Source organism: Hordeum vulgare, chromosome 6H (assembly GCF_904849725.1).
Source record: "Hordeum vulgare subsp. vulgare chromosome 6H, MorexV3_pseudomolecules_assembly, whole genome shotgun sequence".
NCBI classification, from domain to species: Eukaryota; Viridiplantae; Streptophyta; class Magnoliopsida; order Poales; family Poaceae; genus Hordeum; species Hordeum vulgare.
In genome coordinates this window covers 453205322-453232918 of record NC_058523.1, presented here as the reverse complement: position 1 = coordinate 453232918, position 27597 = coordinate 453205322, and the positions used below count along the sequence as shown (strand labels likewise).

At 44.5% G+C, this 27597-nt stretch overlaps 2 protein-coding genes across 5 annotated transcripts; both read left to right on the top strand.

The window, feature by feature from the left end:
• The first annotated feature begins 725 nt into the window (after positions 1-725).
• On the top strand, positions 726-7577 carry LOC123406201 (histone acetyltransferase MCC1-like). 4 transcript variants are annotated; one of them, XM_045099676.1, is made up of 6 exons: positions 726-1203; positions 1352-1496; positions 1578-1677; positions 1760-1988; positions 2581-2652; positions 7237-7577. In XM_045099676.1, exons 1-6 carry the CDS (start codon positions 1097-1099, stop codon positions 7397-7399), a joined length of 816 nt encoding a protein of 271 aa, XP_044955611.1. In that variant the 5' UTR covers positions 726-1096; the 3' UTR covers positions 7400-7577. The 4 variants fall into 4 exon arrangements, with proteins under 4 accessions (XP_044955611.1, XP_044955610.1, XP_044955613.1 ...); XM_045099675.1 differs by having other exon boundaries at positions 7204-7577; XM_045099678.1 differs by lacking the exon at positions 2581-2652 and having other exon boundaries at positions 728-1203.
• A 314-nt stretch (positions 7578-7891) lies between these two features.
• Positions 7892-10560, top strand: LOC123406200 (F-box/LRR-repeat protein At1g06630-like). The gene is made up of 4 exons (XM_045099674.1): positions 7892-8040; positions 8117-9630; positions 9712-9864; positions 9960-10560. The coding sequence occupies exons 2-4, from the start codon at positions 8650-8652 to the stop codon at positions 10248-10250; spliced, it is 1425 nt and encodes a 474-aa protein (XP_044955609.1). The 5' UTR covers positions 7892-8040; positions 8117-8649; the 3' UTR covers positions 10251-10560.
• The last annotated feature ends 17037 nt before the right edge of the window (positions 10561-27597 follow it).

Below are 27597 nucleotides of genomic sequence, written 5' to 3'. Positions count from 1 at the left end.
GCCCCTTTGCCTGCCGCGCTGGGAGAATTCTGGCGGACAGGGTGAGGTCATGGGAGGCCACGACGAGGTCGAGCTCGTCCAATTCAAACCGGCGGTGATCGATTGCGGCGGCCATCGACCTTTTTTGGCGTGCGGTGATGAATTCCGACGAATTTAGGATGGATTCCGGCAAACTCGCGGCGGCGTGTTTGCTCCGATGAGGTTTGAATAGTATATGGTCCCCTAGAATCGGCCTTCCAACTTTCAAAAATAAGGGTTTCGGGTGTGGCTTTTGCGTAGCCCTTAAAAATTGAAGGGTTGGATCACTTTTACGATTTCTATTCTGCACACCTTTTTATGACCAAAACTGTAAAACGCAATTTTTTTACGGGTTTGATCACTTATACGGAGTCTGCTAGATATGCTATAACATAGCAAGATTGAAGTTGTGAAGGTCCCTAAACCCATGACACCCTTCTCCTTTGAAATACACATCTTCCACCACAGAAACGAAGGCATCTTTTTTTTCCTCTTCCCCATCTAGAGAGGAATGAGAGGGGAGTTTCGTTAGCGAGGGAGCGTAGGAAGTTTTCATCAGCGATGAAGTTTCGTTAGCAGCGTAATTAGTTTGTTGATAATATGATTAAAGGGTTTAAATTTATAGTTGGATCTGTATTTTTTTAAGGGGTAGTAGATGATGAAAAATCTATTCGGACTTCAACAATTCGACCGCTCAACCATCGTAGCTTGGACTAATACCATCCGATTGGCCTTCCTCTTCTTCTTCTTCCTTTTGGGCTCCTGGTCACCGCTGCCCGTACGCCCCCTCCTTCCAGCCGGCAGACCGCAGCTCGGATCCCACCTTCTCTTCCTGTCTAGTCTTCCTCTCCGTTCCATTCTTTCCTCGCGATCGACCTTTAGCGCCGCGCCGCGCCGCGTCATCACCCTCTTTCCTCGCGCCGCGGCCACCGGACCCGCTGCGATTCGCCGTGGCGAGCTCGACGCATCCCAACGCGGTGGCACGCCTCGACGCCAGGGAGCTTTTCCCCCCTGCGCCACCCGCCCTGGGCCTCCCGGCGGATAACCTGGTGGGTACTCGTCGTGATCGGAGCTTCTCATGTTGGACCCAAGATCCGAAATCTACCCCACCATAGAGTATCGCCCCATCCAGCCCTCCGACCTCGAGGTTCTTGAGAAGATTCATCTCTCGCTATTTCCCATAAGGTAACTGCCAAATTGGATCGTGCTTCTGCGATGTTCTTGCTTGTAACTGTTACTACATCACTTGCAAGTCTGCTAGTAGAATATGTTGCGGTCTACGGACGATTTCCCCACTATTAGTCCATTTAATCCAATTCGTTCTTTTCTCCAGGTACGAGAGGGAGTTCTTCTTGAACGTTGTCAATGGCCATGGTGTCATTTCGTGGGGTGCTGTGGACACTAGCAGATCGGATGAAGGCAGAGACGAGCTGATAGGCTTTGTAACCACGAGGATGATTGCAGCAAAAGATAGCGAGGTACAAACAATACGTACGATGTCCTGAAAAATCTGTGGTCCTACTAGTGATCTCAGTGGAGCTAATCATTTGAATTTGCAGATCGAGGATTTATTTAGATACAACAATTCACGCAAAGATCTAACACTTCTTTATATCCTGACGCTTGGTGTAGTGGATAGCTACAGGAACCTTGGCATAGGTTGTATCCCTGTCTCCTTATCTTAGCTTCACAATTTGTTAATGGTGATTCAATTGATCCTCACACAAATTCACACTTGCAGCATCTTCGCTTGTTCGAGAGGTTATTAAACATGCTGCAAGTGTATCAAATTGCAGGGGTGTTTATTTGCATGTCATTTCATATAACCAGCCTGCAATTAACTTTTACAAGAAGATGCTATTTAAGCTAGTCAGAAGACTTCCGATGTTCTACTACATAAGAGGGCAGCATTATGACTCATACTTGTTTGTGTATTATGTCAATGGGGGGCGTACGCCGTGTTCACCACTGTAAGTATCCATGTTTGCACATTCTGGTAAATAGTGCTAGTCCATATTTACTAGTTATCTATGGTCATGTTTTGATATGATTTTCTATCCGCGAAGCTTAGTGTCTTGTTAGGATAATATGCAAACTTGACTGTCTGTCCCATGAAGTCTTTCCAGTTTGTTGCGACCAAGTGTGTGAACTTTGTTGTGTACTTTGTTTTGTTGATGGCTTTTCAACTATTGAATTCTGACCTGATCCTGTCCATGGACACGTACAAAACTGAACTTGCCCAGAGAGTCTGTAGGCGTTGTAACTCTTCCAAGGAATTGCCTTTGCAAAACCCAGTGTATCAAGTCCCTGTAATTTGGTGTACAATTTTCATCGTTGCATGTTTCATTATAGCATGCACAGTTTTTTAATGGGTTGCTCCAATACGAATTTGATGCTACTATTCTTGTATGTGTACATAACTAAGTTTTGTATAAACTCTGCATAGATCAAGTTCAATCTAAATGAAAAAAGAAACACATAAACCTTGTTTGGTTGTATCCTAATGTGTCAATGCCTTCTTATTGACCAATGAACTGAGGAGATAACCTTCATTCTTTTCAGCTCAAACTTGCATATTGGAATTTTGCCTCCTTCTGCAACTTTTGGTGTTGCCTCTCGTGAATACATTGTTAGGTACTCCCTCCGTTCCTAAATATAAGTCTTTTAAGCGATTTCACTAAGGGTCTACATACGGAGCAAAATGATTGAATCTATACTTTAAAATATGTCTATATACATCCGTATGTAGTCCACTAATGAAATCTCTACAAAGACTTATATTTAGGAACGGAGGGAGTACATCCTAAAGTTCTGGGTTATTTGAAGGGCATAAACTCTTGGCAGCCTTCCATTATTGTCTTCACCTCTTCGGGCATTTCAAATGGGTGGCATGAAACATGATATAAGTCTTTGTCAAGTACTCCGTAGTACATAACATGTTAAAAACTGAAAACTAAGTAACAGTCTAGCTTATTTAGAGCCTGTTCGGCAACCATCTAGCTCCGTAAAATATGGGAGCGGACGGAGCGCCACTTTCGCGACTCCAAGAAAATAGGCTGCGGACCGCTCCGCTCCGGCCGCTGCAGAGCGGAGAGCTGCCGAACAGGGCCTTAAGCTCGCACTCAACTCCTAGCGAACAGCGATCTTGTATGTCTTAACAGGCAAGAGTTTGCTTTGGAGATTGGCATAGACTGTTCAACAAATAGTTGGTACCTGTTAGCTCTAAGAGGCATCAATTTGGATGCGGTTGTTTTAATATAACTGGAGCTCAAAGCCCTCAACACACAACTGGAGCTTCTTAATTAGTTGAAATATAACACTGGCGATGTAGAAAGCCGTGGAAACCGGCGATGTGGAGTACGAGGAGGACCGACTGGCGATGGAGGCAATCCTACACTTCGTGCCACCGGAGATGGTGCTCACCTTTGGTGCCAAGAAGATGACCAAGGAAGCATGGGACACCATCAAGACTCTATGCATCGGCGTGGAGAGCGTACGGGAGTCGAAGGCCCAAACCTTGTGCCTCTAGTACGAGGAGATCCGGTTCAAGGCCGATGAACAAGTCGACGACTTTACCATGCGGCTGCACAACCTTGTCAATGAGCTTGCAATGCTCGGAGACCCCATCGACTACAAGATGGTGCTTCTCAAGCTCCTTCGCGTTGTCCCTAGGCAGTACAAGCAATTGGCCTTGTCTATTGAGAGCTTGGTGGATCTCTCCACCATGACAATTGAGGAGCTGGGAGGCCAGCTCAAGGTCGTTGAGGAGCGCGACGACGAAGTTGGCAAACGCGTTGTCAGCAGTGCAGCTGCGATGGCTCCTCTAGCAGTGGGGGAGGCGCCTTCACGGGAGGCAGAGTGCACGACAGAGGCAGAGGCCGCACCCAGAGCGGCGGCGACAACTGCGGTCGTAGACCTGGCCAGCCCCAGCAGCAGGCCAGGACTAGGCAACCTGGCGACAATGGCGACTGGAACAAGTGCTGCTACTGCAGCAGACCGGGATTGCCACACAAGGATAGCCGCCAAGGCAACCACGACAAACCTCGTCCAGGCCAACATGGACGGTGAGCCAACAATGATGTTGGCAAGGGTCGAGCCCATGCAGGAGAGCCCAACATCTTCCGCGACCATGGCCCCGACAACCACCCATTCCATGCAAGAGTGCGGAGCCCGTCCATAGGAACCATCCCTTCAGTGACAGGCCGTACCCTGACAACGACGTTCTTAGGGCCTCTCGATTGGGAGATGATGAAGGCTCGGCGTGGACTAGGTGACCACGTGCCCCCGCGACGATGGTCAGGCCTTGCAAGTTGGCACGACAACGGCGTCCCCAACAACCTCGGGATCTGACATGCCTGCACAAGTTGGCGCGCAATGGCGCATCTGGCGGACCATGCTTCGGCCCTTTATGCTTGCGCCCATCTAGTCTGTGCAGGAGCGCACGACGACTCAAGTCACACTCACCCTGGCAACGAGCTATTCGGGGTCTACTGCGTTAGGGGACATGTGCGTGCGGTTTCATCTTCCTCAATGAGGAGAGAGTCGTGACGACACCCACACTTGTAGGTAACAAGCAAAGTGAGAGTTGGTTCCTTGACGCTGGCACCACGAACCACATGACTGGTTCGGTCGACGCGTTCGTGGAGTTGGACCGCTCAATCACCAGGAAGGTGCGGTTCACACATGGATTTATGGTGGACATCAACGGACAAGACCGTAGTCTTCGCCGACAAGAAGGGTGATCACAGGGCGTCCATGGATGTCTACTTCATCCCGGTGCTCGGACAGCTCGACTAGGTCTTGTTTGGCAACGACATAAGCCGTAGTGTCCTTACCATTCGCGATCAGCAAAAGAGGCTTCTCATCAAGGTGACCGCCTCACCAAATCGCCTCTACAAGTTCTTCTTTCGACCTGTGCATCCTGTGTGCCTTGGCGTGGTCATGTCTCCGACGCTTGGCGTTGGCATGCTCAGCTAGGACACCAACACTTTGACGGGCTGCGGAAGATGGCGCACGACGATCTCGTTCGCCAACTACCTCACTTTGAGCACGCCGACGAGCTATGAGATGCGTGTCTTGCCGGGAAGCAGCGACACTTGTCTTTTCCCGAGAAGGCACGATATCGGGCGTAGAAACCCCTAGAACTGGTTGACGGGGACCTCTACGGCCCAATCACCCTGGTAATGCCAGGAGGACGTTGCTACATCCCGCTGCTCGTCGATGACTACAAGTTTATGTGGGTGCTGCTCCTTGCCTCCATGGGCGAGGCGGAGCGAGCAATCGTCAAGCAGCAGAGGTCGAGTGAGGCCACAAGCTGTGCGTGTTGCACATGGACTGTGGCAGTGAGTTCACGTCGGTCACGTCCTACATGCATTGCGGCAACAAAGGGGTGCATCATCATCTGACCCTCCTACATGTCGTAGCCGAACGGCGTTGTCAAGCGGAGGAATCAGGCGATGTCTCGAATGGCACGCTGCATGCTAAACGAAAAACATGTGCCGAGCATGTATTGGGGGGAGGCCGTGCTCCTTTACGAGGAGTGTCCATGGCAAGACGCACTACGAGGCGTGGTATGGGAGGAAGCCCGACGTACGCTTCCTTTGCACCCTTGGCTGCGTCGGGCACGTCAAGACGGCGCGTCCACAACTGAAGAAGCTTGATGACAGGAGGACCCCAATGGTGTTCATGGGTGCTATGAAATGGGCTCCAAGGCGTATAAGATGTACGACCCCGTCTCGAAGCGGCTCCAAGGCATACATTTTGAGGGCTATGTATGGTTTGAGTAATATGTATGTGCTCAAGACATTTAATACAGCAACGACAACAAAGCCTTTAGCCCCAAGCAAGTTGGGGTAGGCTAGAGCTGAAACCCATAAGATCTTGCAACCAACTCATTGTTCTGGCACATGGATAGCAAGCTTCCACGCACCCTTGTCCATGGCTAGTTCTTTGGTGATACTCCAGTCCTTCAGATCTCTTTTTATGGACTCCCCCCGTGTAAGTTCGGTCTACCCTGACCTCTCTTGACATTATCAACACGCTTTAGCCGTCCTGCACTTTTGGAGGCCTGTGTTGAATATTGCCCAAACCGTCTCAGGCGATGTTGGACAAGCTTCGTTTCCATCGGTGCTACTCCAACTCTTTCTCGTATATCATCATTCTAGACCCGGTGCTTCCTTATGTGGCCACACATTCATCTCAAACATGCGCATCTGTGCTGCACCTAACTGTCGAACATGTCGCCTTTTAGTCGATCAACACTCAGCGCCATACAACATTCTGGGTCGAATCGCCATCCTATAGAACCTTCCTTGTATCTTTTGTGGCAATCTTGTCACAGAGAACGCCAGAAGCTTGACGCCACTTCATCCATCCGACTTTAATTCGATGGTTCACATCTTCATCGATCCCCATCCTTTTGCAACATTGATCCCAAATATCGGAAGGTGTCCTTCTGAGGCACCACCTGCCTATCAAGGTTAAACTTCCACCTTGTGCCCAGTAGTACTGAAACCGTATCTCATGTACTCGATTTTAGTTCTACTAAGCCTAAAACCTTTCGGTTCCAAGGTTTGTCTCCATAGCTCTAACTTCCTATTAACCCTCGCCCGACTATCATCGACTAGCACCACATCATCCGCAAAGAGCATACTATGGGACATCTCCTTGTATATCCCTTGTGACCTCATCCATCACCAAAGCAAAAAAGATAAAGGCTCAAAGCTGACGCTTGGTGCAGTCCTATTTTAGTCGGAAAGTCATCAGTGTCTCCATCACTTGTTCAAACACTTGTCACAACATTATCGAAAATGATCACACTATGGGATCTCAGTTTTGTGGGGATTAATACTTATGTCTTGATCCCTGCAACTTTAATATGGATGTTTAGCTAATAATATGCATCTTTGAGTATTCAGTTTCAGAGAGGTATTTTTCTTCAATAGACCACATATTCTTGTTTTTGTTCGATGCCTGGTTTATTAGCATCAGTCAAATATAAATTGTTGTAAAACGATGAAATTGACTCGTGACATAAACAACCCTTGGACATCAAATCCAGTGCGGAAGATTTATTTTTAGTGTGCAGACGTTTTCTGTTGTCAAATTATCTCGCGGTTTAGTAGCAATCATCGTGCCTGTTTGTAAAATGACTGTGTACTAATAACGCATGGCAATCTTGTGCAGGGAGATTGTAACTTCATTTGTTGTTGACTTCAGGGCTTTCCTAAAGATGTTGGTTGGCAAGTTCTGGAGCAAAGAGGAAAAGAGTATCCCGAGATGGTCCCGTTGTAAGGAATCAACCACTCTATTGACCTCACCGAATAATAGTAGTAACAGTAAAAGGATCATTGGTGGTGAAGATTCAAGATGTCATGTGTAATTTTAGGTGTGACGATATTATTGTTTTTGTGGAAACACGAGTCTCTTGCAATGTTGTTGTACCCTTCCTGATACATTAACAAACCAGGTATATAATTTCTCAGATAGCCATAGCCATGTCTTGTAAAGAGAGGACAATAAAATGGAGAAAATAAATGTCACCTGCTAGCTTGTTGGAACACTGGATGGTCATATTCATGTACGTTTACAATCATGCAATGTTGAGGCACATCGGCTCTGGCTTTCATATTTTATCTGAAAGATGAATATCATACCCTTCTTTTTCAAAAAAGAAAGATTCCAGTATTAGTGGTAGTATTTTACATGTGCACAGAATTATATATATATGTATTTTTTGCTGGGGAAAAAGGTCTTAGTAAGAATTGTCTTCTTGGTATAGTAGTAAGTTGATGTTCTTGTCAGCAAAAAGCTGTACCATTGGATTTGTATTCGAAAGATTTTTCTAGTGGTGACTTCCAATTCAACTTATTTATATGTTATTGTTCTAATTTATGGCAGAAGTTAAATCTCATAAAAGGTGACCTTATAAACTGGAACAGAAGGAGTGTTGAATGACGCAGGGAAAATAACTGAAAATAGCCATTAAACGTGTAACTGATGGCAATGTGGTACAGTATCTCTGTAAGTAACTCGTGCAGTAAACATCTTCTACTTTTTTTTTTGTTACAAAGTAAACATCTTCTACTGTCTGCTGCAGAATTGATTCGACGATTTTTGCCATCTTCCGTGCGAATGCAACACGGAGGCGTTCGCCAGGATTGGGCCTGTGGCGGACGTTCGCCAGATAACATTTCCCAGGTTCAAACGAATCCAGCAACAGAGGTGGCTTGGTGATCCATACAGGTGAGCGCTGCAGCCCAGACACCAGAGTCGAAACCGAACCCAAAACTAGCGTCCAAAACCAAGGTGCGCCGCGCAGCGGAAAGCTTTTCGCCAAAAACAAAAGCGAAATTTCTCTGCACCCAGGCGGCCAGGCCTCATCAACGGACTGGATAAAGAGAAACCCCCACGCGCTGCGCGCGGCCACGACGCGGAAACCAGGCCAGAAACCCCCCCGAGTCTGGCGATCTGTTGGTCACGCCGGCCATTCCTGCTCGCCTCCACGCCACGCGGTGACGGCTAGCCGCCCTCGGATAAGCCATTAAAGCCGCCGCCGCCGCGCCTCGGTTCCGACGACGCCTACTTCGATTTCCTTCCGAGGAAAACCCTCTTCCGATCGCCGGGGGCGCCATGCGCACCAAGCACCTGATACCCAACCACGCCGCGGGTCTCACCTACGCGAACGCCTACGCCGCCGCCCCTCGCGAGAGCCACGGCGATGGCGGCGGCGCCGTCGACCCGTTCGAGGCCTTCCCCGACGCGGTCCTCGGGCTGATCGTCTCCAAGCTGCCCTTCAGGTCCGCCGTCGCTGCGTCCGCCATCTCGCGCCGGTGGCGCGGCGCGGTGGCCGCCGCGCCGGAGCTCGACCTCGACTTCGCCGCGGCGTTCCCCGCCGCGCCCCGCCGCAGGACGGCATTCGCGGCCGCCGCCACCGCCGCGCTCGCGGGCTCGCGGCAACGCCCGCTCCGCCGCCTCCGCCTCGCGCTCGACGGCTTCTTCGACCAGGTCTTCGCCGCCTCCGCGGCCAGCCACGTCGCCTCCTGGCTCGACGCCGCCGCGGCGCGAGGCGTCGAGCAGTTGGAGCTCCACCTCCCGCGCTCCCGCCTCGCCGTGCTCCCTCCCTCCCTCCTCGCCTGCACCGACCTCACGTCGCTCACCCTTCGCCTCGACCACAACGCCCTTCCGCTCCCTTCTCTCTGCCCCCTCACCCACCTATCCCGCCTGCACCTCGCCTCCATTTCGCTCGTTGGCTGCGGCGACTTCTTCGAAGACCTCTGTTCTCACTGCACGCAGCTCAGCTGCCTGAGCCTTGAACAGTGCCATATCGGTGCACTCCGACTAGCCGGCACACCGCGGCTTCGCTCGCTTGACATCGCCAGCTGTTCTTGGACGCAGCAGTCGTCTGTTGCCATTGCTGAGATGCCGGCGTTGCGCACTCTCCGCTACTCGGGTGCGATGGCAAACAGGCACATGATCAATGACGCCGATTCCTTGGACGAGGTCGTTCTCACCATTGAGCCACAAGTTAAGCTCCTGGAGCCTAATCTCAGAGAGCTGCTTGTGTTGGTTGGAAACGTACGGAGCCTAGTGCTTTCGCCCTGGTGCATTGAGGTATATTATATATAAGTTCTTCATCTTGTGAAGTAATTGATGTTTCAGGAATCTAACCATCTAGATGTGAATAATTTGAAGCAATTTGCGCATCCTGAGGAATGGTCGAAGGTGAGGCTAGATAAGGTGAGACGGCTGGCATGCATAATAGAGAGGAGGGAAGAAGGTGCTTTGTCCATTGCACCATTGCTTACGAGTTGCCCCAATGTGCAACAACTTTCTGTGTCGGTCGTGGTGAGATACACATCCTCGAGTTCTTCTACTCTTGTGGTAACTCTACTGCAATGAAATGATGTTAATGCCAATGACGTGATTGCTTCTTGTTGCAGCCATCGCAGTCCAAGCGAAGACGGTGCAGTGACACTGGAGTTCAGTATGGTGTTATAGGTAGTAGAAGGATGATTGTCAGGAATCTCATGGAAATTAGGATGGAGTACATTGATGAGAGCAAGAGTGGGTTGGATCTGGTTAAGCTTCTGCTCAAGAATGCGCAGATGTTGGAGATGATGACAATTGTGCCTTCCATGGATGGCCTTGATCAGGCCAAGTTCAGGCGCAGGGTTTTGAAGTTCAGGAAAGCTTCCAGGAATGTCAACATCCAGTTTTCTGCCACTACATGATGGAATGCCTGTGTGTTAATCGGTGAAGTTTCATGTTTCAGTCCTTCAAGGAAGAAGTGTCTTGCCTGTCATCAGTCAGGCTCTTCCAGTTTTGTTCGGGGTACTTTAAGATCTAACTTGTCACAGAGATGCTAACTGTCATTTCAATTCATTGCCGAGCCTCATTTAGCTTGATTGTCCTATAAGTTGGAAATTTTCCCAATTCTTTGGTGAACCAAACTACCTTACTTGAGAAACATTATCAGGTACAGGTACTTAGTTTCATGAGCTAAATCCCTGAAAAATTAATTTGAAGAAGCGTCTTCTACCATGTTTGCCCTTGTGTCCCTATACGCATCGCACTCTTGACATACTTAAATTTGGTTCAGTAATTAATTTAAGATTGTGTACATCAATTGTATCCATCTTTTCGCTTTGGTCACACTTCTAAGCTTTTTGATCAATATTTAACCGTCTTTATCTTCAAGTCACCGTAGTACATGTAACCTACACATTAAGAGTTGTATTGTATTAATATTTTACTATTGCAACCTTGGTTAGGAAGGTGATCCCGTAACACAATAGTTATATTACAATCGAAAAATCAAACCACTTTGCAAAGGAAAAAATACATGTTACTGAGAAACGGGCAGAAGGCGAAAAATGCCTCAAGCACGTTACAACAAGCACTAAAGTTTCTCTTCACGCGTGGCACCTTTTCATCGGCCACTATGATTCCCAAACATTAGTCCAAATCAAAATGGACATAGAACATTAGTTGTTTGGAAGCTAATAGTAGTACCTATTTTTCACTTGTCACATATTTCTCCTTATTTTTAAGGGGGGCTCGCTACTGTATCATTAACTAATTAATTCTTCAAATATTCAAAAGAAAACATATTGACCAAGCAAAAATCACTTTAGCACAGGAGCCTTGTGAAAAATTTAGAAAAAGGATTGAGATGGCTACTCTCATAGAAATCACCTTCCAATATAAATTCAGGAAATAACTTTGTACAATGGCCTGCACAGTATGAAAAAAGCTCGTACATCCTAGTATCATGAAGAAAACTTCCCAAGTGACGTAAGAAAATATAAGTAACTTCCGCTTGACAGTCACATCATTTGATATAATACTCCCTCCGTCCGGAAATATTTGTCCTAGAAATAAATAAATCTAGACTTATTTTAATTATAGATACAACAATTATATTCATTTTTAGGACAAGTATTTTCGGACAGAGGGAGTATATAGTGATAGTTAGTACGATAGTATATAACGACAAGCTATGGCATTCTATACCAGAGACTATATAGATTTTCAGTTAGCGTGACAACTCAAGTGAGCCTATTGATTAAATTACGGGTTGATTGTTAAATGGTAAACACAGATTTAGAAGAGCTGCCAATGCTCATCTGTCTAATATGCTACTGCATACTTTTCTGAATGGAAGCTTACAGATTAAGTGGCATTCTATCATAAGAGTATTATTCTCCTGCAAGTATAATATTCTCAAGAGAGGTTTGTATACCCAAAAGACCAGACCTTAAACGGGCCTTATTTCATAAAACAACTTCAAAAAGGCTCATCCTGTATCCACTGCTAGCAGTGTCAATAAAAGAGCTCTTTTTCCCTACATCCGCGAGTTAATTCTTTGATCTCTACCAACTGGAAGCACAGATAACTATATTTAAAAAAATTAACATACGCTATCTTCATCATTAAATAAACACAGAGAACCAAACCCAAATAATTCGGCATGAATGTTACTGATCATTTTTGTTAATGTAGTACATCAAACATGTTCGAACAAGCAGGAAAATTGCAGAAACATACGAACGGTGAAGCATATATCTTCATTTTTACAAACGTCTGAGCATGTTTCGTCAGAGAGTAATGGAAACATTACATAATTGAAATATGGGTATTGTATGCTTGGCCATGATATGCATCCACTTCAACAAAAGAAAAGGAGGACAATTTTCTTCCCTAATAATAATAAAGCGCGCACAGCTTCTGTCGTCCGATGTCGGTCATTTTGCAGAAAAGCCCTCACAGTTTTAGATAATCAACCCGCAGTCTATCTTTTAGTCACAGCCGAACCGTTTTTTTGCATTTTTTAGAAAAATCCCTGATATTTCAGGTAATCAACCCGCCATCCCTATTTAAGTCAACCGAAACGTTTTTTTTGGTTTAACAATAAAAACCCTGACTTTTCAGTTAATCAATCTATATTTTATCTAAAACAAAATTATCCATATCTTTTAAACCGTAACTCCGATTTTAACATGTTATATATAAAATTTGATTAAAAAAATGTGTAGAATCTAAATAGGATGTTATTTTTAGCTGTTGAATACTTCTTAAATATTATTTTTGGTGTAAACTTAATCTGTAGTGCACGGTCCTTTTTTTTTTCTCTCTTTCCGACGACATACGAATTGCAATAAATATTCATTAATTAAAACCAAATTGAGAGAAAAGAAAACATCGTTAACCACACATGCACACCTTTGGAAAATCTCGTGGGGAGAAACAACATATTTCTCATCTTATTCCGAGTGATTGTATATTCAAACGCGTTTTCGTTGTGTGAGCACTGAGTCTGTGGTGCCATGTGAAAATATATTGCATCCAGAGCGTGTGTTATTTTCTCTTCCGTTGCAACGCACGGGCTTTTTTGCTAGTCTTGTAACAATACGCTGTGTAGCCTCACCGCAACACCTCACGATCCATGATGGTGTCTCTACGCCCTACCATTTCAAATGATTAGCCTCGCATTGTTTTATATAGCCATCACATATATTTCTTGTCGATGAAAACAGAAATATGATATGGTGTGTTTTTATTACCTCATATTCTCCATTCACACATTACAACAAATACGTGGTACACAACTGAAGTCAACACATGTACCTTAGGCAACAAAAGGCCATGCTTCATTATCTTTGGGAAAATGTGACTCTTTTTAATGTATCATCCTAAACATAACAAATTATATACTCGACATTCTGGTTGTTGATAGTTTCATACATGGGAAGAAGAATGTTCAATTTTGACACCTTTCTATTGTGCAGCATGAAACAATATTGCAGCCACTAAATCATGCAATCAAATTATTATGAAGACAGAGTATACATAATTAATAAGTTAATCACTTTCTAGACATATTAATATCCCTTCCCTCGTCAGGCCGTTGTATATATGAATTGTAAATGTATATCCTTGTGACAACAATATTTGTAGGTTTTTAAAGTGGCAGGACAGTTCCTTTCAGGAAAATTTATGGCAAATAGGGCCAGGCAAAATTATTATAATAACCATTAACCCTATGCTTTCATTCATCACATCTAATAGTTTGGAGGTGATGCTCTATGACATGCTTACTTGGAACACAACAACTGGATGAAGTGGAAGAAAAAAAATGAAGCAAGTTTAGAGATCGATATGGCGATAGAAAAGGAGATGGCTCAGAAGAACAGAGGACATAAGAGGACTAATTGGAAAGGGAGAAAAAGGTCAGAAGAAGATCACCTGGTAGTTCATGTTTGTTTCCTCTTCGAACTTAATGCATCCGTCGAACCTTGAACAAGAGAAGGACGGGGCACGTGCCTGCAACCCATCACCCCCTCGGCTCATGATACAAGAAATATTTCAGATAGTAAAGTACCAACCAATATGAGCAGTATCGTGATCAGTCCAGTAAATACTATAGAGCTTCACTAATTTTAGAATATTTGCGTGAGATAACATATTTTGACATTCCTTGGTCCATATTAATATATCGTGTATGAAAGATAATATACTTTTCATCAGAGATAATCCAAGATGAATTTAATAACCAACAGAATCAATATCCCTATATTTTGTTAATTATTTGAAGTAAAAACATGATGCTATTCACCTGAATATGTGAAGGCATCAGAGTAAATATATCTATCTTTTGCCCAATTAATTCAAATATTAACATACAAATCCAGCATGTTTATGGAACCTTGTAATGGGAGTGGTTTGCCAAGGCTCCAATTCATAAATAATGAATCTTTGAGATTTTGGTTTGAGGATGATACTAATTAGTATCGCATTTGGGGTCCAAACTTGTTACTTGAAGGAAAAATCGTACACCATCAATTAACCACCTTATCATTTCACTTACCTACACATTCAAAAGAAGAAAACTTGAGTACATACACATAGGAAGTATAGCAAGTAACACACCACTGATATGAAATGCCGCTGAAGAGTAACTCATGTAGTGAAAGCACAATTGCTCCCTAAGGTGGTTTTGGTAATTAATCACAACATATGTATCATTGAACTAATGATCTTATCCAAGTATATTTTAGAAAAATTCAAAGATGCATTGGCCAAAGGATTTGTGAGAAGAAACCCCTTGATGCAAGGAAAGGAATAGGCTTGGCTCAAGCTTCAAGAAAGAGGACTCTACATTTTACATTTGTTAGAAATCACTTTCGAGTCCATAGGAAAGCCAATACTATTAAAAGGGGGTGAGGTATTATGATGATTTGGTTCCTCAAGTGCTTAGAGGTAGCTGATATGCCTCAAACGTATCTATAATTTTTGATGGTTTCATGTTGTTATCTTGTCATCTTTGGATGTTTTATGTACCTTTTATATCTTTTTAGGGACTAACCTCTTAATTCAGTGCCAAGTGCCAGTTCCTGTTTTTTCTGTGTTTTTGGCTCTTTTCAGATCTGGTTTTGGAACGGAGTCCAAACGGAATAAAATCCCCGAAATAAACTTTCCCCGAATGGAAGAAGATCAGGGGGCTTGAGGGCCAAGCCAGGAGGGCTACAGGGGGCCCACAAGCCCCCTATCCGCCACCAAGGGGGGGGGCGTCCAGCAGGCTTGTGGCCTCCCTGGCACCCCCTGACCTAGCTCCTTCGCCTATATATTCCCTAAAATACAGAAAAAATTTAAGGGATCCACGAAAATACTTTTCCGCCGCCGCAAGCTTCCGTTTCCACGAGATCTCATCTGGAGACCCTTCCCGGTGCCCTGTCGGAGGGGACTTTGGAGTTGGAGGGCTTCTACATCAACATCATCGCCCCTCCAATGACTCGTGAGTAGTTCACTTCAGACCTACGGGTCCGTAGTTAGTAGCTAGATGGCTTCTTCTCTCTCTTGGATCTTCAATACAAAGTTCTCCATGATCTTCATGGAGATCTATCCGATGTAATCCTCTTTGGCGGTGTGTTTGTCGAGATCCGATGAATTGTGGATTTGTGATCAGATTATCTATGATATATATCTGAGTCTTTGCTGATTTCTTATATGCATGATTTGATATCCTTGTAAGTCTCTCTGAGTCTTGGGTTTTGTTTGGCCAACTAGATCTATGATTCTTGCAATGGGAGAAGTGCTTGGTTTTGGGTTCTTACCGTGTGGTGACCTTTCCCAGTGACAGTAGGGGCAGCAAGGCACACATCGTGTAGTTGCCATCAAGGGTAACAAGGTGGGCTTTGTCGTAGATATGAGATTGTCCATCTACATCATGTCATCTTGCTTAAGGCGTTACTCCGTTCTTTTGGACTTAATACACTAGATGCATGCTGGATAGCGGTCGACGTGTGGAGTAATAATAGTAGATGCAGAAAGTATCCGTCTACTTGTTTTGGACGTGATGCCTATAGATATAATCATTGCCATAGATGACGTCACGACTTTGCGCGGTTCTATGAATTGCTCGACAGTAATTTGTTCACCCACCGTCTACTTGCTTTCATGAGAGAAGTCACACTACGGCCCCCGGGTCTATTCACACCTATCATTTCCACTTTTGCTTTTACTTTGCTTTGTTACTTTGTTGCTTTCAGTTCTCACTTGGCGAACAATCTATAAGGGATTGACATCCCCTTCATAGTGTTGGGAGCAAGCTTTTTGTGTTTGTGCAGGCACTTGAGATACTCCTTCACTGGATCGATACCTTGGTTCTCAAACTGAGGGAAATACTTACCACCGCTGCGCTACATCACCCTTTCCGCTTCGAGGGAACACCAACGCAAGGCTCCAAGGCCACGGGGGAAATCCTTTGCATATTTGCCTAGGAAGTCCCTTAAGGCGTAGCCGTAGCAGAAGGATTTCTGGTGCCGTAGCTCATTTCTGGCACCGTTGGAAGGTCTTTTGTTGCAGTAGCTGAAGTATTTCTGGCGCCGTTGCCGGGGAAGGAGAGATCTATCCAAGTAGGTCTCACAAACTCATCTCTTGCATTTAATTTTTTGGCAGTTGCCTCTCGTTTTCCTCTCCCCCACTTCATATTTGCCGTTTTCATTTGCCTTTCTCCTTTGCCGTTTTCTTTTGCCTTTGTCGTTTTCCTTTGCCGGTTTTCTTGCTTGCTTGTGTGCTTGTTTGTTTGTTGAAGTCATCATGGCTGAAAACACCAAACTTTGCGACTTCTCGAGCACTAATAACAATGATTTTATTAGTACTCCGATTGCTCCCGCCACTAGTGCGGAATCGTATGAAATCAATGCAGCTTTGTTGAATCTTGTTATGAATGAGCAATTCTCTGGCCTTCCTAGTGAAGATGCCGCATCCCATCTCAATACCTTCATTGAGCTTTGTGATATGCAAAAGAAAAGAGATATGGATAATGACGTGATTAAGTTGAAACTTTTTCCTTTCTCGTTGCGAGATCGCACAAAAACTTGATTTTCTTCTTTGCCTAAAAATAGTATCAATTCTTGGGATAAGTGCAAAGATGCTTACATATCCAAGTATTTTCCGCCGTCTAAGATCATCTCCTTACGTAACGATATCATGAATTTCAAGAAACTTGATCATGAACACGTTGCACAATCTTGGGAGAGGATGAAGCTTATGATTAGAAATTGTCCCGCTCATGGCTTGAGTTTGTAGATGATTATACAAATCTTTTACGCTGGCTTGAATTTCGTTTCTCGCAATATCTTGGACTCCGCCTCAGGTGGAACGTTCACGGAAATCACGTTAGGAGACGCTACAAAACTCCTAGACAATATCATGACCAACTACTCTCAGTGGCACACTGAAAGGTCGCCTGCTAGCAAAAAGGTACACGCTATAGAAGAAATTAACTCGCTTAGTGCTGAGATGGACGAGTTGATGAATTTGGTTGCTAGTAGAAACGCTACTGTAGATCCTAATGACATGCCACTATCTTCTTTGATTGAGAGTAGCAACACTAGTTTGGACGTGAATTTTGTTGGTAGGAACAATTTTGGCAACAACAATGCTTTTAGAGGAAACTATGTTCCTAGGCCTTTTCCTAGTAACTCCTCTAACAATTATGGCAATTCCTACAACAACACTTATGGAAATCACAACAAATTACCCTCTGATTTAGAGAGTAATATCAAAGAGTTCATCAACTCTCAAAAGATTTTCAATGCGTCCATAGAGGAAAAACTACTCAAAATAGACGATTTGGCTAAGAGCGTTGATAGGATGTCTTGTGATATTGATGCTTTGAAAGTTAGATGTGCTCCTCCCAAGGTCAACTTAGATGAAACTTTGAAAGCTATGCGTGTCTCCATGAATGGGAGCAAAGAAAGAACCGCCCAAATTCGCGCTAGACATGAATGGTTTAAAAGGGTGCGTTCTAGTGATGCAAATCACGAAGATCTTAAAGTGCTTGGTGTGTCTCCTCTTGAATCTTTGTTTTCGCGTGTCAAACCTATTGATGAAGGGGCTGGATATGAATCCACTTTGGTTGAAAAACGCCACAATGATTCGGAGTCCACCTATCTTGATGATAAAGGTGTGGAGAGTGTAGTAGAAGAAATCAAAATTTTGGGTAGTAATGAAACTCCCACTTTGGATTTCATGGAATTCAATTATGATAATTGCTCCTTGTTTGAATGCATTTCTTTGATGCAATCCATTGCAAACTCTCCACATGCTTATAGCCAAAGCAAAGCCTTTACCGCGCATATCGTAGATGCTATGATGAAATCTCTTGAAGAGAAGCTCGAATTAGAAGTCTCTATACCTAGAAAACTTCATGATGAGTGGGAACCTACTATCAAAATCAAGATAAAAAACTATGAGTGCAATGCTTTGTGTGATTTGGGTGCTAGTGTTTCCGTGATTCCAAAATCTTTATGTGATATTCTTGGTTTTCATGGGATTGAAGAGTGTTCTCTTAATTTGCATCTTGCGGATTCTACTGTCAAGAAACCCATGGGAAGGATCGATGATGTTCTTATTGTTGCAAATAAGAACTATGTACCCGTGGATTTCATTGTACCTGACATAGATTGCAATCCTTCATGTCCCATTATTCTTGGTAGACCTTTCCTAAGGACTATTGGTGCTATCATCGATATGAAGGAAGGGAATATTAGATTTCAATTTCCTTTAAAGAAGGGCATGGAGCACTTTCCTAGAAAGAAAATAAGATTTCCTTATGAATCTATGATGAGGGATACTTATGGTTTGAGCACCAAAGATGACTATACGTGATTCCATCACCTTTTGCCTAGCTAAGGGCGTTAAACAAAAGCGCTTGTTGGGAGGCAACCCAACGAATCTATCCTTTTTCTTTATGTTTTGTGTTTTCCACACTTTCATAATTCTGTTATGATTGTGTTTTTTGTGTTTCTTTTTGCGTTTGTGCCAAGCAAAACCGTTATGATTAGTCTTGGGGATGATCGTTTGGTCATGCTGGAAAAGACAGAAACTTTCTGCTCACGAAAAGAATTTTCATTTTTTTCTGTAAGAGCTTTTGAGTTGATTCTTTTTGCTGCTGATTGCTACGCAAATTCTTCAGACCGTCGCAATGTTTCAAAATGTTTGAAGTACCAGAAGTATACGAAATATACAGATTGCTACAGACTAGTCTGCTGTTAACAGATTCTGTTTTTGTTGTGTTGGTTGCTTATTTTGATGAAACTATGGATAGTATCGGGGGGTATTAGCCATGGAAGATTGAAAATACAGTAACCCAACATCAGCATAAGTAGAATTTAAGTTTGCTACAATACCTAAGTGTGACAGCCCGAGACCGACGTTCCAGAAGATTCCCCCTTTATTTCCGTTTCCGTCGTGTGATTAGTTTTATTTGTGGCATCTTCATTTAGTTTGAATCGTCGCATCATGCATGGCATGTTGCATCGTCTGTCACGTGTGGTGTATTGAGTGTTGTGCTTCGAGTGATCACCGAGTCGTAGAGCGATAGTAGTTCCCCCTTCTCTCCCCTCTTATTTCATTTTTGTGGTTTTGCTAAAGTTCCGTTTTAACCCCTTTTAAAAATCGTCTTCTTTTAAAACTCCTTCTATTAAATGCGGGGGCAACCCTTGGGTTTTCTTTATTTTATCCTTTGGTTTTATTTTAAAACCGTCTCATTCACTTTGCTCTTTTAAATGGCTTTTATTTTATCCTTTATATAAAAGAGGTTTTATTTTATTCTTCGAAAGGGTTTTAATTTTTAAATCTTTAATAGGTTTTAGTTTTTATTCGTTTAAAAATGCCAATCTATTTTTAAAGTTGGGTATATTTCTTTAAAAGGAGTAAAAGGCATTTTCTTCATTTTGTTAAAAACCTATTTTTTTTCTTTATGTTTGTTCTCTGTTTTTTTATTTTAAAAAATAAAAAAAATCTTAATAGGGGGAGGGAGCAGGCCCAGCCGAGCAGGCCAATGCCCAGCTCCCCCTGCCCTAGCGAACTCTCCTCCCGATTCCCCTCGTTCCCCCTCGTCCCAGCGTGCCGTCGACCTCCCCCTGCCGAGCCGCCCGGACCCGATCCCCTTCTCCTCCCTCTGCGCAGCTTCCTCCTGCTCGCCCCACCCCTCGCCATGGCCGCGCCGCCAGCCCCGCGCCTTGCCGCCTGCTCCGCCCCGCCATGCCCCCACGCGAGCCCTCGCCTCCGTCCTCGCGCCGCCTGGAGACCTTCGCGGGCGCCGCCATGGCCTGCTCCCCGACGGTCGCCGCCTCCCTGCTCCCCGGTGGTCGCCGCGCTCGCCGTTCCCTCCAGGGCCCCGGGCTCCTCCTCTCGGCTCCTCCCGGCCGGCCCGAGGCTCCTGTGTCACCGTGTGTTGGTGTTGCCGCTACCCACAGCTGCTGTGGCTGTCGCCGTTGCTGCTGCTGCGCTATACATGCTGCTTGCTGCTGCCTCCGCTGCCTGCCGCGATGCAGTGCTGTTGTTGTCGCTGCCTAAAGGTTGCTGTTGCTGCTGTCGGCCTGTTGTTGATGCCTGCCAGAGTTTTTCTGCTGCTTGCTAGGCTGCTTGGAGATGCTCTGTGTTGTCGTGGCTGCTGCCTGCAGTTTGCCGTGGGCTGTGCCGGTTGCTATAGCTGCAGCTGCTGCATGCTGTTGCTAGTGGCTGTAGTTAGTTGCTTTGCTAGCTACTGCTTGCTAGCGTGCTTGGTGTAGTAGCCTTGCTGCTTGCTATTGTAGTTGCTGTTGCCTTTGCTTAGCTAGCTGCCTTGCTTTGCTTTGCTTTGCTGCGTTTTGCTGTTAGCTGTTGCTGTAGTTAGTTTTTGCTGTTAGATGCTAGGTTGCTAGCTGCTGTGCCGAGTGTTGGTACTAGTGCTAGGTGCCGTAGCTTGCTATTAGTTGCTTCCGCTTGTAGCCGTGGCCTCCGCTCGCATTTGCTCGTGATGCCGCCTGCGTCAGCGCGTGCACCATTCCCTCCTTCGTGGAACCGACAAATTCGACGAGCACCACGTCGTCCTCGACGGCCTCTTCGGAAACATGTTCGACTCCCGACGCCGAAGATCGTCTACCGACGCAAGAGAATGACTACCGTCGACGAGATCGTGTACGATTACTTCCACGACGACCGTTGTTCTCCTTCACCGAACCGATCCTCTCCGATTCGCACGCTTCGAAGGTATACCGATGAGATGTGTCGTGTAACGAACGCTTATGATGTATGAGATGAATGTATGTTTGCACCGTATGTTTGACTGTTGCACGTTGTCCCTCTATGTTGTGCCCGACACATGGGAACCCGGTAGCGGGATCACCCCATTCTTATTTAACGTTCCCGCACACGCTTCCAGATCATGGCACCAATATCTCGATGAGTTATCGGGATAGGAACGTTGTCGTGGCATCGTTTCCGTCTTGCCGCCATGATTCCCTCTCGCTCGCTGTGGCGACACTTGTTTATTTCTCTTCTTGCCATGTTGTTTGAACTCGCATGCATGACACATTCATGGCATGATATCGTGTGTTGCATGCCTCTTGTGCCGTAGCTCCGTTCTATGCTCCGCGTGTTAGCCGACTAGGATGCCATGTAGGACCACCGCCTCACCCCTTGCCATGTTAACAACATTTAATATTGCGTGTTAAATAATCAGGAGTGAATTAAATAATTAATCGTGGAGTTTCGTCAATATGCAACCCGTTGCATATCGAGCTTCACTTAATGTGTAGAGTTTGCTTGAGGTGAATTACCATGCCATCCCTTGCATCGTTGAACTGATCATGCATCATATTAGGTTGTGCATCATGTTGTGCATCGTGTGGTGAATATTTGTGTTGATGTTTGTTTACGGTTTGCTCCGTTCCGATAGAGTTCCACAAGTGTGTCGGAATGTGAGGACCCGTTCGACTACGTTGGTTCGCCGACTTCACGGAGTCATTCTTCTTCCAAGCGGGATCTCAGGCAAGATGACCATTTCCCCAGATACCATTACTATCATTGCCATGCTAGTTTATCGCTTCTATCGTTTATGTCTCGTTGCCTACCACTTGTTAAATATCAACCTCTCAACAATGCCATGATTACCTTCAACCTGTTTGACCTAGCAAACCACTGTTTGGCTATGCTACTGCTTGCTTAACCCTGTTGATAGCGTTGCTAGTTGCAGGTGTAGTTGCTTCCATGTGATAACATGGGTTCCTTGTTATATCACCCTATTTAAATGCTATTTAATTTAATGGACCTATATACTTGGTAAAAGGTGGAAGGCTCGACCTTTCTAGCCTGGTGTTTTGTTCCACCTTTTCCTCCTTAGTTTCGGCTACCGGTGTTATGTTCCATAAATGAGCGCTCCTAACATGATCGGGGTTGTTATGGGGACCCCCTTAATAATTCGTTTTAGATTAAAGCTGGTCTGGCAAGGCCCAACTTTGGTACTACATTTGCCTAATAACTAATGAACTGTATAGGGAGTAATTAACCCGAGGATAATTTAATCAACCCCCGGGCCAGTGCTCCTCATGAGTGTTGGTCCACCCACCTAGCAGTCGGCGGTGCCACCACGGGGCAACTCGAGGTTTGGTTCCCGTCCACTTTGCATAGACGGTGTGTCCTGAGAATGAGATACACGGCTCCTATCGGGTTCGTCGACACACCGGGTGGCCTTGCTGGATTAGTTTTACCTTTGACGAGATATCTTGTGCATCGGGATTCCGGTGATGCTTTGGGTAATCTCAGAGTTGAGGTTTTCCACTAGGGAATCCGACGAGATCGCGAGCTTCGTGATTGAGGATTTCTATGCGGCTTGTGGTAATTTGTGATGGACTAGTTGGAGCACCCCTGCAGGGTTAAATCTTTTCGGAAAGCCGTGTCCGCGGTTATGTAGCAACGTGGAAGCTTTGTTTAACACTGGTTCTAGATAACTTGAAGTTAACTTAATTAAAATATGCCAACTGTGTGAGTAACCGTGACTGTCTCTTTCGTGAGTTCTTTCTCCGATCGAGGACACGGTGGGGTTATGTCTCACGTAGGTAGGTGTTCAGGATCATTCATTTGATCATCAGTAGTTCACGTCCGTTATGCGTAGATCTTCCTCCTCTTATTTCTTGTACTCGTAAGTTTAGCCACCAAATATATGCTTAGCCGCTGCTGCAACCTCACCACTTAACCTTACCTCACCCATTAAGCTTTGCTAGTCTTGATACCTTTGAAATGAGATTGCTGAGTCCCCTGTGGCTCACAGATTACTACAACACCAGTTGCAGGTACAGGTAAAGGTTACTTGACGCGAGTGCGTTGATTGTTCATTTGGAGTTGCTTCTTCTTCTTCTTGGATCTAGGATGGGTTCCAGGCCGGCAACCTGGGATAGCAAGGATGGACGTCGTTCTTCTTTTCTCGTTTGTTTTCATCCGTAGTCGGACCCTGGTCTTACTCTTGATGATTATGTAATCTACTGCTGTGACTCTCATGTAGCTTATGGCGAGTGTAAGCCAATTATATATATATATATATATATATATATATATATATATATCTTCTATTCAGTACATGTACTTGAACGATATCCATTCTTGCGACACGACGAGATGCGCTTCTATCCCTGACGAGGCCCCCGTGCCAAATTGAGGATAGGGTCGCATCTTGGGCGTGACAAGTTGGATCAGAGCAGTACCGACCTAGGAGCCCCCTTGATTGATCGAACTTGGCCGAGTCGAGTCTAGTGGAAAAAAACTTTGAGTCTAGTTATATATGAGAGAGTAGGATTCTTTTTTTCTCCTCTTCTATGCTCTGGTGAAGAATCTTGACGTAATAATTTAATTCTACTCCTCTTCTCACTCAATTTTTTTTAGGATCACGCGGATATATTTGAGATCTATATGATGCCGATGTGACGGAGTTCTGTCTTGGTGCCTCCTATCTGCTTTGAGTTTCAGGGGAGTTGAGCTCCAGGGGATTCTCGAGCACATCGTTATCATTCAGATTTCTTAGTATCTCAAAACGAAGGATGTTCTTAATTGGTTCAATACTAGTAGTGGCGAGATAACCCCAATGTACCCAGTACTGGTGTAGATTGTTCGGGAGTACTGCCATACTTTGTACCGTTGTGATCACGAGGGTCTGTTGTAGATGAAGGTCCGAGATTCTGGTTGTGTGTTGACGGATGTGATACAGGTGACGGGTTAGTATAGGAGTTGTGTGATTATTACTCCTTGTATCCGTGTACCAGATTGCATGACCAGATATTTCGGGAATTCATAGGTGGGAATTGAAGTAGTTACTTATAGGACGATCTTCCAACAAATTCGTGTTGCTTCGATGTCAAGTGGTGATTTCAGATCTTTCCTAATGTGTGTTCTCATATTGTTATGTGAATGCAAATTCTTTGCTCATTCAGATCATCATATCAATTCCATTCAACCGGTGTGCTTCTCTTCAGTGAAATCAATCCTCTCTAATTTTGCAGATCATTCTCTCAATTCTTTCTCGAGTTTGTCTCATCTATCCCAAGTTGTCTTTGTTTTTCCCCGCCCTCCCGCCCTTTTCTTCAGTGATTCAATTTTCATCCAAGAGTTTTCTTTTCATTGTGCTCCCGCTGTCTGTTCTTTTCTGTCTTACCCAGCGATTCATTGTGAAGATTCTCAGGAGCTTCTTGTTCATCCTTATTCAGTCTTGTTATTTTTCCGGTGAATTCAATTTAGTTGTCCGTGTCATCTTATCCATTCATCCTTGTAATTCTTTCCTATGTTGGAAATTCTTATGAGCCTATCTTGTTATTTAGTCCTCTCTTTTCAATCCGTAGTGTTGAAGCTATCTTAGAAGTTTTTGTTTCCAATCTTTTCAATTATTTCGAGGTGCTAACCTCATCTAGTTCTCTTCATACCGGTGCGATATCTCTCTTCTAAGCAATCTTTTCTAACGATGGTTTCTTTGAGTGGGCCCATAACCCGCAGGTTTTTCCCAGGATCTTTCCTCGCTCTTTTAATATTTTTCCGGAGATCATTTATTCTGTTAAACTATGACGTAAGCATGATTTTCATTAGTCATATTCCTTCTCCAAGATCTATTTGAATTAATTCTCATATTGGCTCAACCTTTCATTCTTTTTTATTCCGGAGTGTCTCATTAATTCTTGGTGTGTTCCTCGTCATCATTCTTAGCTTGCTATTCGAAGGAGTGTTTCTCTCAATATTGGTCCATTCTCTTCATGATTCATAGTTTCAGCCTTCTAGCATCATCTTGAATTATTCCCAAGCATGAGTAATCCCTTTCTTCCTATTCGGTGCTTCCCTGAGTTGTTTTCATTCTCGATCCTCCGAAGGCCATCATTTCAGAAGACTTCTTCGTTCTCAGCTTTCAGCTTTCATTCTCTAATTCTTCTCAATTGTTGCCTCTTCGTTCGTCTCTCGATTATTCCGGTGCCTTGTTCAAGTTTTTCTCTCAGGTGGCTCATGATCTCTCCATTCTCTTGTGTCTCCATTCGTTCATGGTGGCCTCATTATTTCAATTCTCATCGGTGTTCTTGCAACAATTCTTCTAGTTTGTGTTCATATCTCTCCTCAATCTTCTCAGAAGAATAAGTTGTATGCTAAATCCGTTGCTTGTCATGAATTTAATCTGATGAAGGATGAGCATAACATAATTCTTATTCTGTTCTTCCTTCTTCCAAGAGATTTCAATTCTTCTTCTGGAGTGGCTCTTGATATCAATTCCTTTTCTCAAGCGCTTATCTTTCTTTTCCGGAGTTCCAAGTTCTTTTAGTATCTCTTTTTGAGGCTTCATCTAAATCCTGGCAAGGTCATAATCTTATTCCTTCTACCTTCATATCGTTGCATCATTCATTTGTATACGGAGGTCCTTCATGGTGGTTCATCAAGATTTCATTCTTTCTGAAGTGTTCTTCAAGATTCCTGTTGGAATACCTCAAGTATTCTTTCTCTTCCATTTTCAGTGCATTGTTCTTCCTTTATCCTTTGAGGTGGTATTATAGCATTCTTGTTAGTGTAGGAGCCTCGAAGAGTTTTCCTTTCAAAAATGAGATAATTAAACCCACCGATTCTATGATCATGAGATATTTTCAACCCAGGATTTCTTCATTGAGCTATCTTGGTTTGGATTTCACCTAAAGCTTTTCCTATGGATTGTGCTATCATGGTGCTTGTCATTAATCCAAGTTCTCAATGTATCTTATTGGTGTAAGAAATTGTTCATATCTTGTTTCTCCTAATCAATCCTTGTGTCTGCTAGTGGCTGGTTGTTACACCATTATTTTGAAAGGTTTCCATAAGCCTACTACTGTCTTGTTCTTTTCGTTGTTGTTTTTCCAACAACTCCGTTCAATTCTTCTTGCAAGGGTGCTTGCCAAGTTCATTTGAGATAGTAGGTGTCATTCTTTTCTTCATTCTCTTCTTCCGTGTGACCTAGTTCCTATTCTATTGTTCTGAAGGCATTGCAATGTTGCTCTTTTGGGTTAATCATGTTGTTCTATCAAGATCATGGTATCCCTTGCTCTATTTAGTTGTTTGTTATGAATATTGTGTAATTCTCTCTTCTTATCGAATTTTTTTGTCCCATTTTTCTACCGAAGTGCTGCCGAAATTTTCCGTGAATTCTTCCTTCTTCTCATATAATTCCTCATCGCTTGGCTACCTTCAAGGATCGTTGGTTTCACTTCTTTCTCAAAGAAGCAACTAAGTTTTTACCTCTTGCTTTCTCATCCTCTCCCCCCTTTCTTTCCTAGATCTCGGGACGAGATCCTCTTGTAGTGTAGGAGAGTTGTGACAGCCCGAGACCGACGTTCCAGAAGATTCCCCCTTTATTTCCGTTTCCGTCGTGTGATTAGTTTTATTTGTGGCATCTTCATTTAGTTTGCATCGCCGCATCATGCATGGCATCTTGCATCGTCTGTCACGTGTGGTGTATTGAGTGTTGTGCTTCGAGTGATCACCGAGTCGTAGAGCGATAGTAGTTCCCCCTTCTCTCCCCTCTTATTTCATTTTTGTGGTTTTGCTAAAGTTCCGTTTTAACCCCTTTTAAAAATTGTCTTCTTTTAAAACTCCTTTTATTAAATGCGGGGGAAACCCTTGGGTTTTCTTTATTTTCTCCTTTGGTTTTATTTTAAAACCGTCTCATTCACTTTGCTCTTTTAAATGGCTTTTATTTTATTCTTTATATAAAAGAGGTTCTATTTTATTCTTCAAAAGGGTTTTAATTTTTAAATCTTTATAAGGTTTTAGTTTTTATTCGTTTAAAAATGCCAATCTATTTTTAAAGTTGGGTATATTTCTTTAAAAGGAGTAAAAGGCATTTTCTTCATTTTGTTAAAAACCTATTTTTTCTTTATGTTTGTTCTCTGTTTTTTTAATTTAAAAAAATAAAAGAAAAACCTAATAGGGGGAGGGAGCAGGCCCAGCCGAGCAGGCCAAGGCCCAGCTCCCCCTACCCTAGCGAACTCTCCTCCCGATTCCCCCCGTCCCCCTCGTCCCAGCATGCCGTTGACCTCCCCCTGCCGAGCCGCCCGTACCCGATCCCCTTCTCCTCCCTCTGCGCAGCTTCCTCCTCCTCGCCCACCCCTCTCCATGGCTGCACCGCCAGCCCCGCGCCTCGCCGCCTGCTCCGCCCCGCCGTGCCCCCGCGCGAGCCCTCGCCTCCGTCCCCGCGCCTCGCCGCCTGCTCCGCCCCGCCGTGCCCCCGCGCGAGCCCTCGCCTCCGTCCCCGCGCCG

Coding starts and splice junctions, on each gene's coding strand:
- LOC123406201 (XM_045099675.1), top strand. CDS start 1,097: ATGTTGGACCCAAGATCCGAAATCTACCCCACCATAGAGTATCGCCCC. Junction 1,497..1,577: donor TTGCAGCAAAAGATAGCGAG/GTACAAACAATA, acceptor TTGAATTTGCAG/ATCGAGGATTTATTTAGATA. Junction 1,678..1,759: donor CTACAGGAACCTTGGCATAG/GTTGTATCCCTG, acceptor TCACACTTGCAG/CATCTTCGCTTGTTCGAGAG.
- LOC123406200 (XM_045099674.1), top strand. CDS start 8,650: ATGCGCACCAAGCACCTGATACCCAACCACGCCGCGGGTCTCACCTAC. Junction 9,631..9,711: donor TTTCGCCCTGGTGCATTGAG/GTATATTATATA, acceptor AATAATTTGAAG/CAATTTGCGCATCCTGAGGA. Junction 9,865..9,959: donor AACTTTCTGTGTCGGTCGTG/GTGAGATACACA, acceptor TTCTTGTTGCAG/CCATCGCAGTCCAAGCGAAG.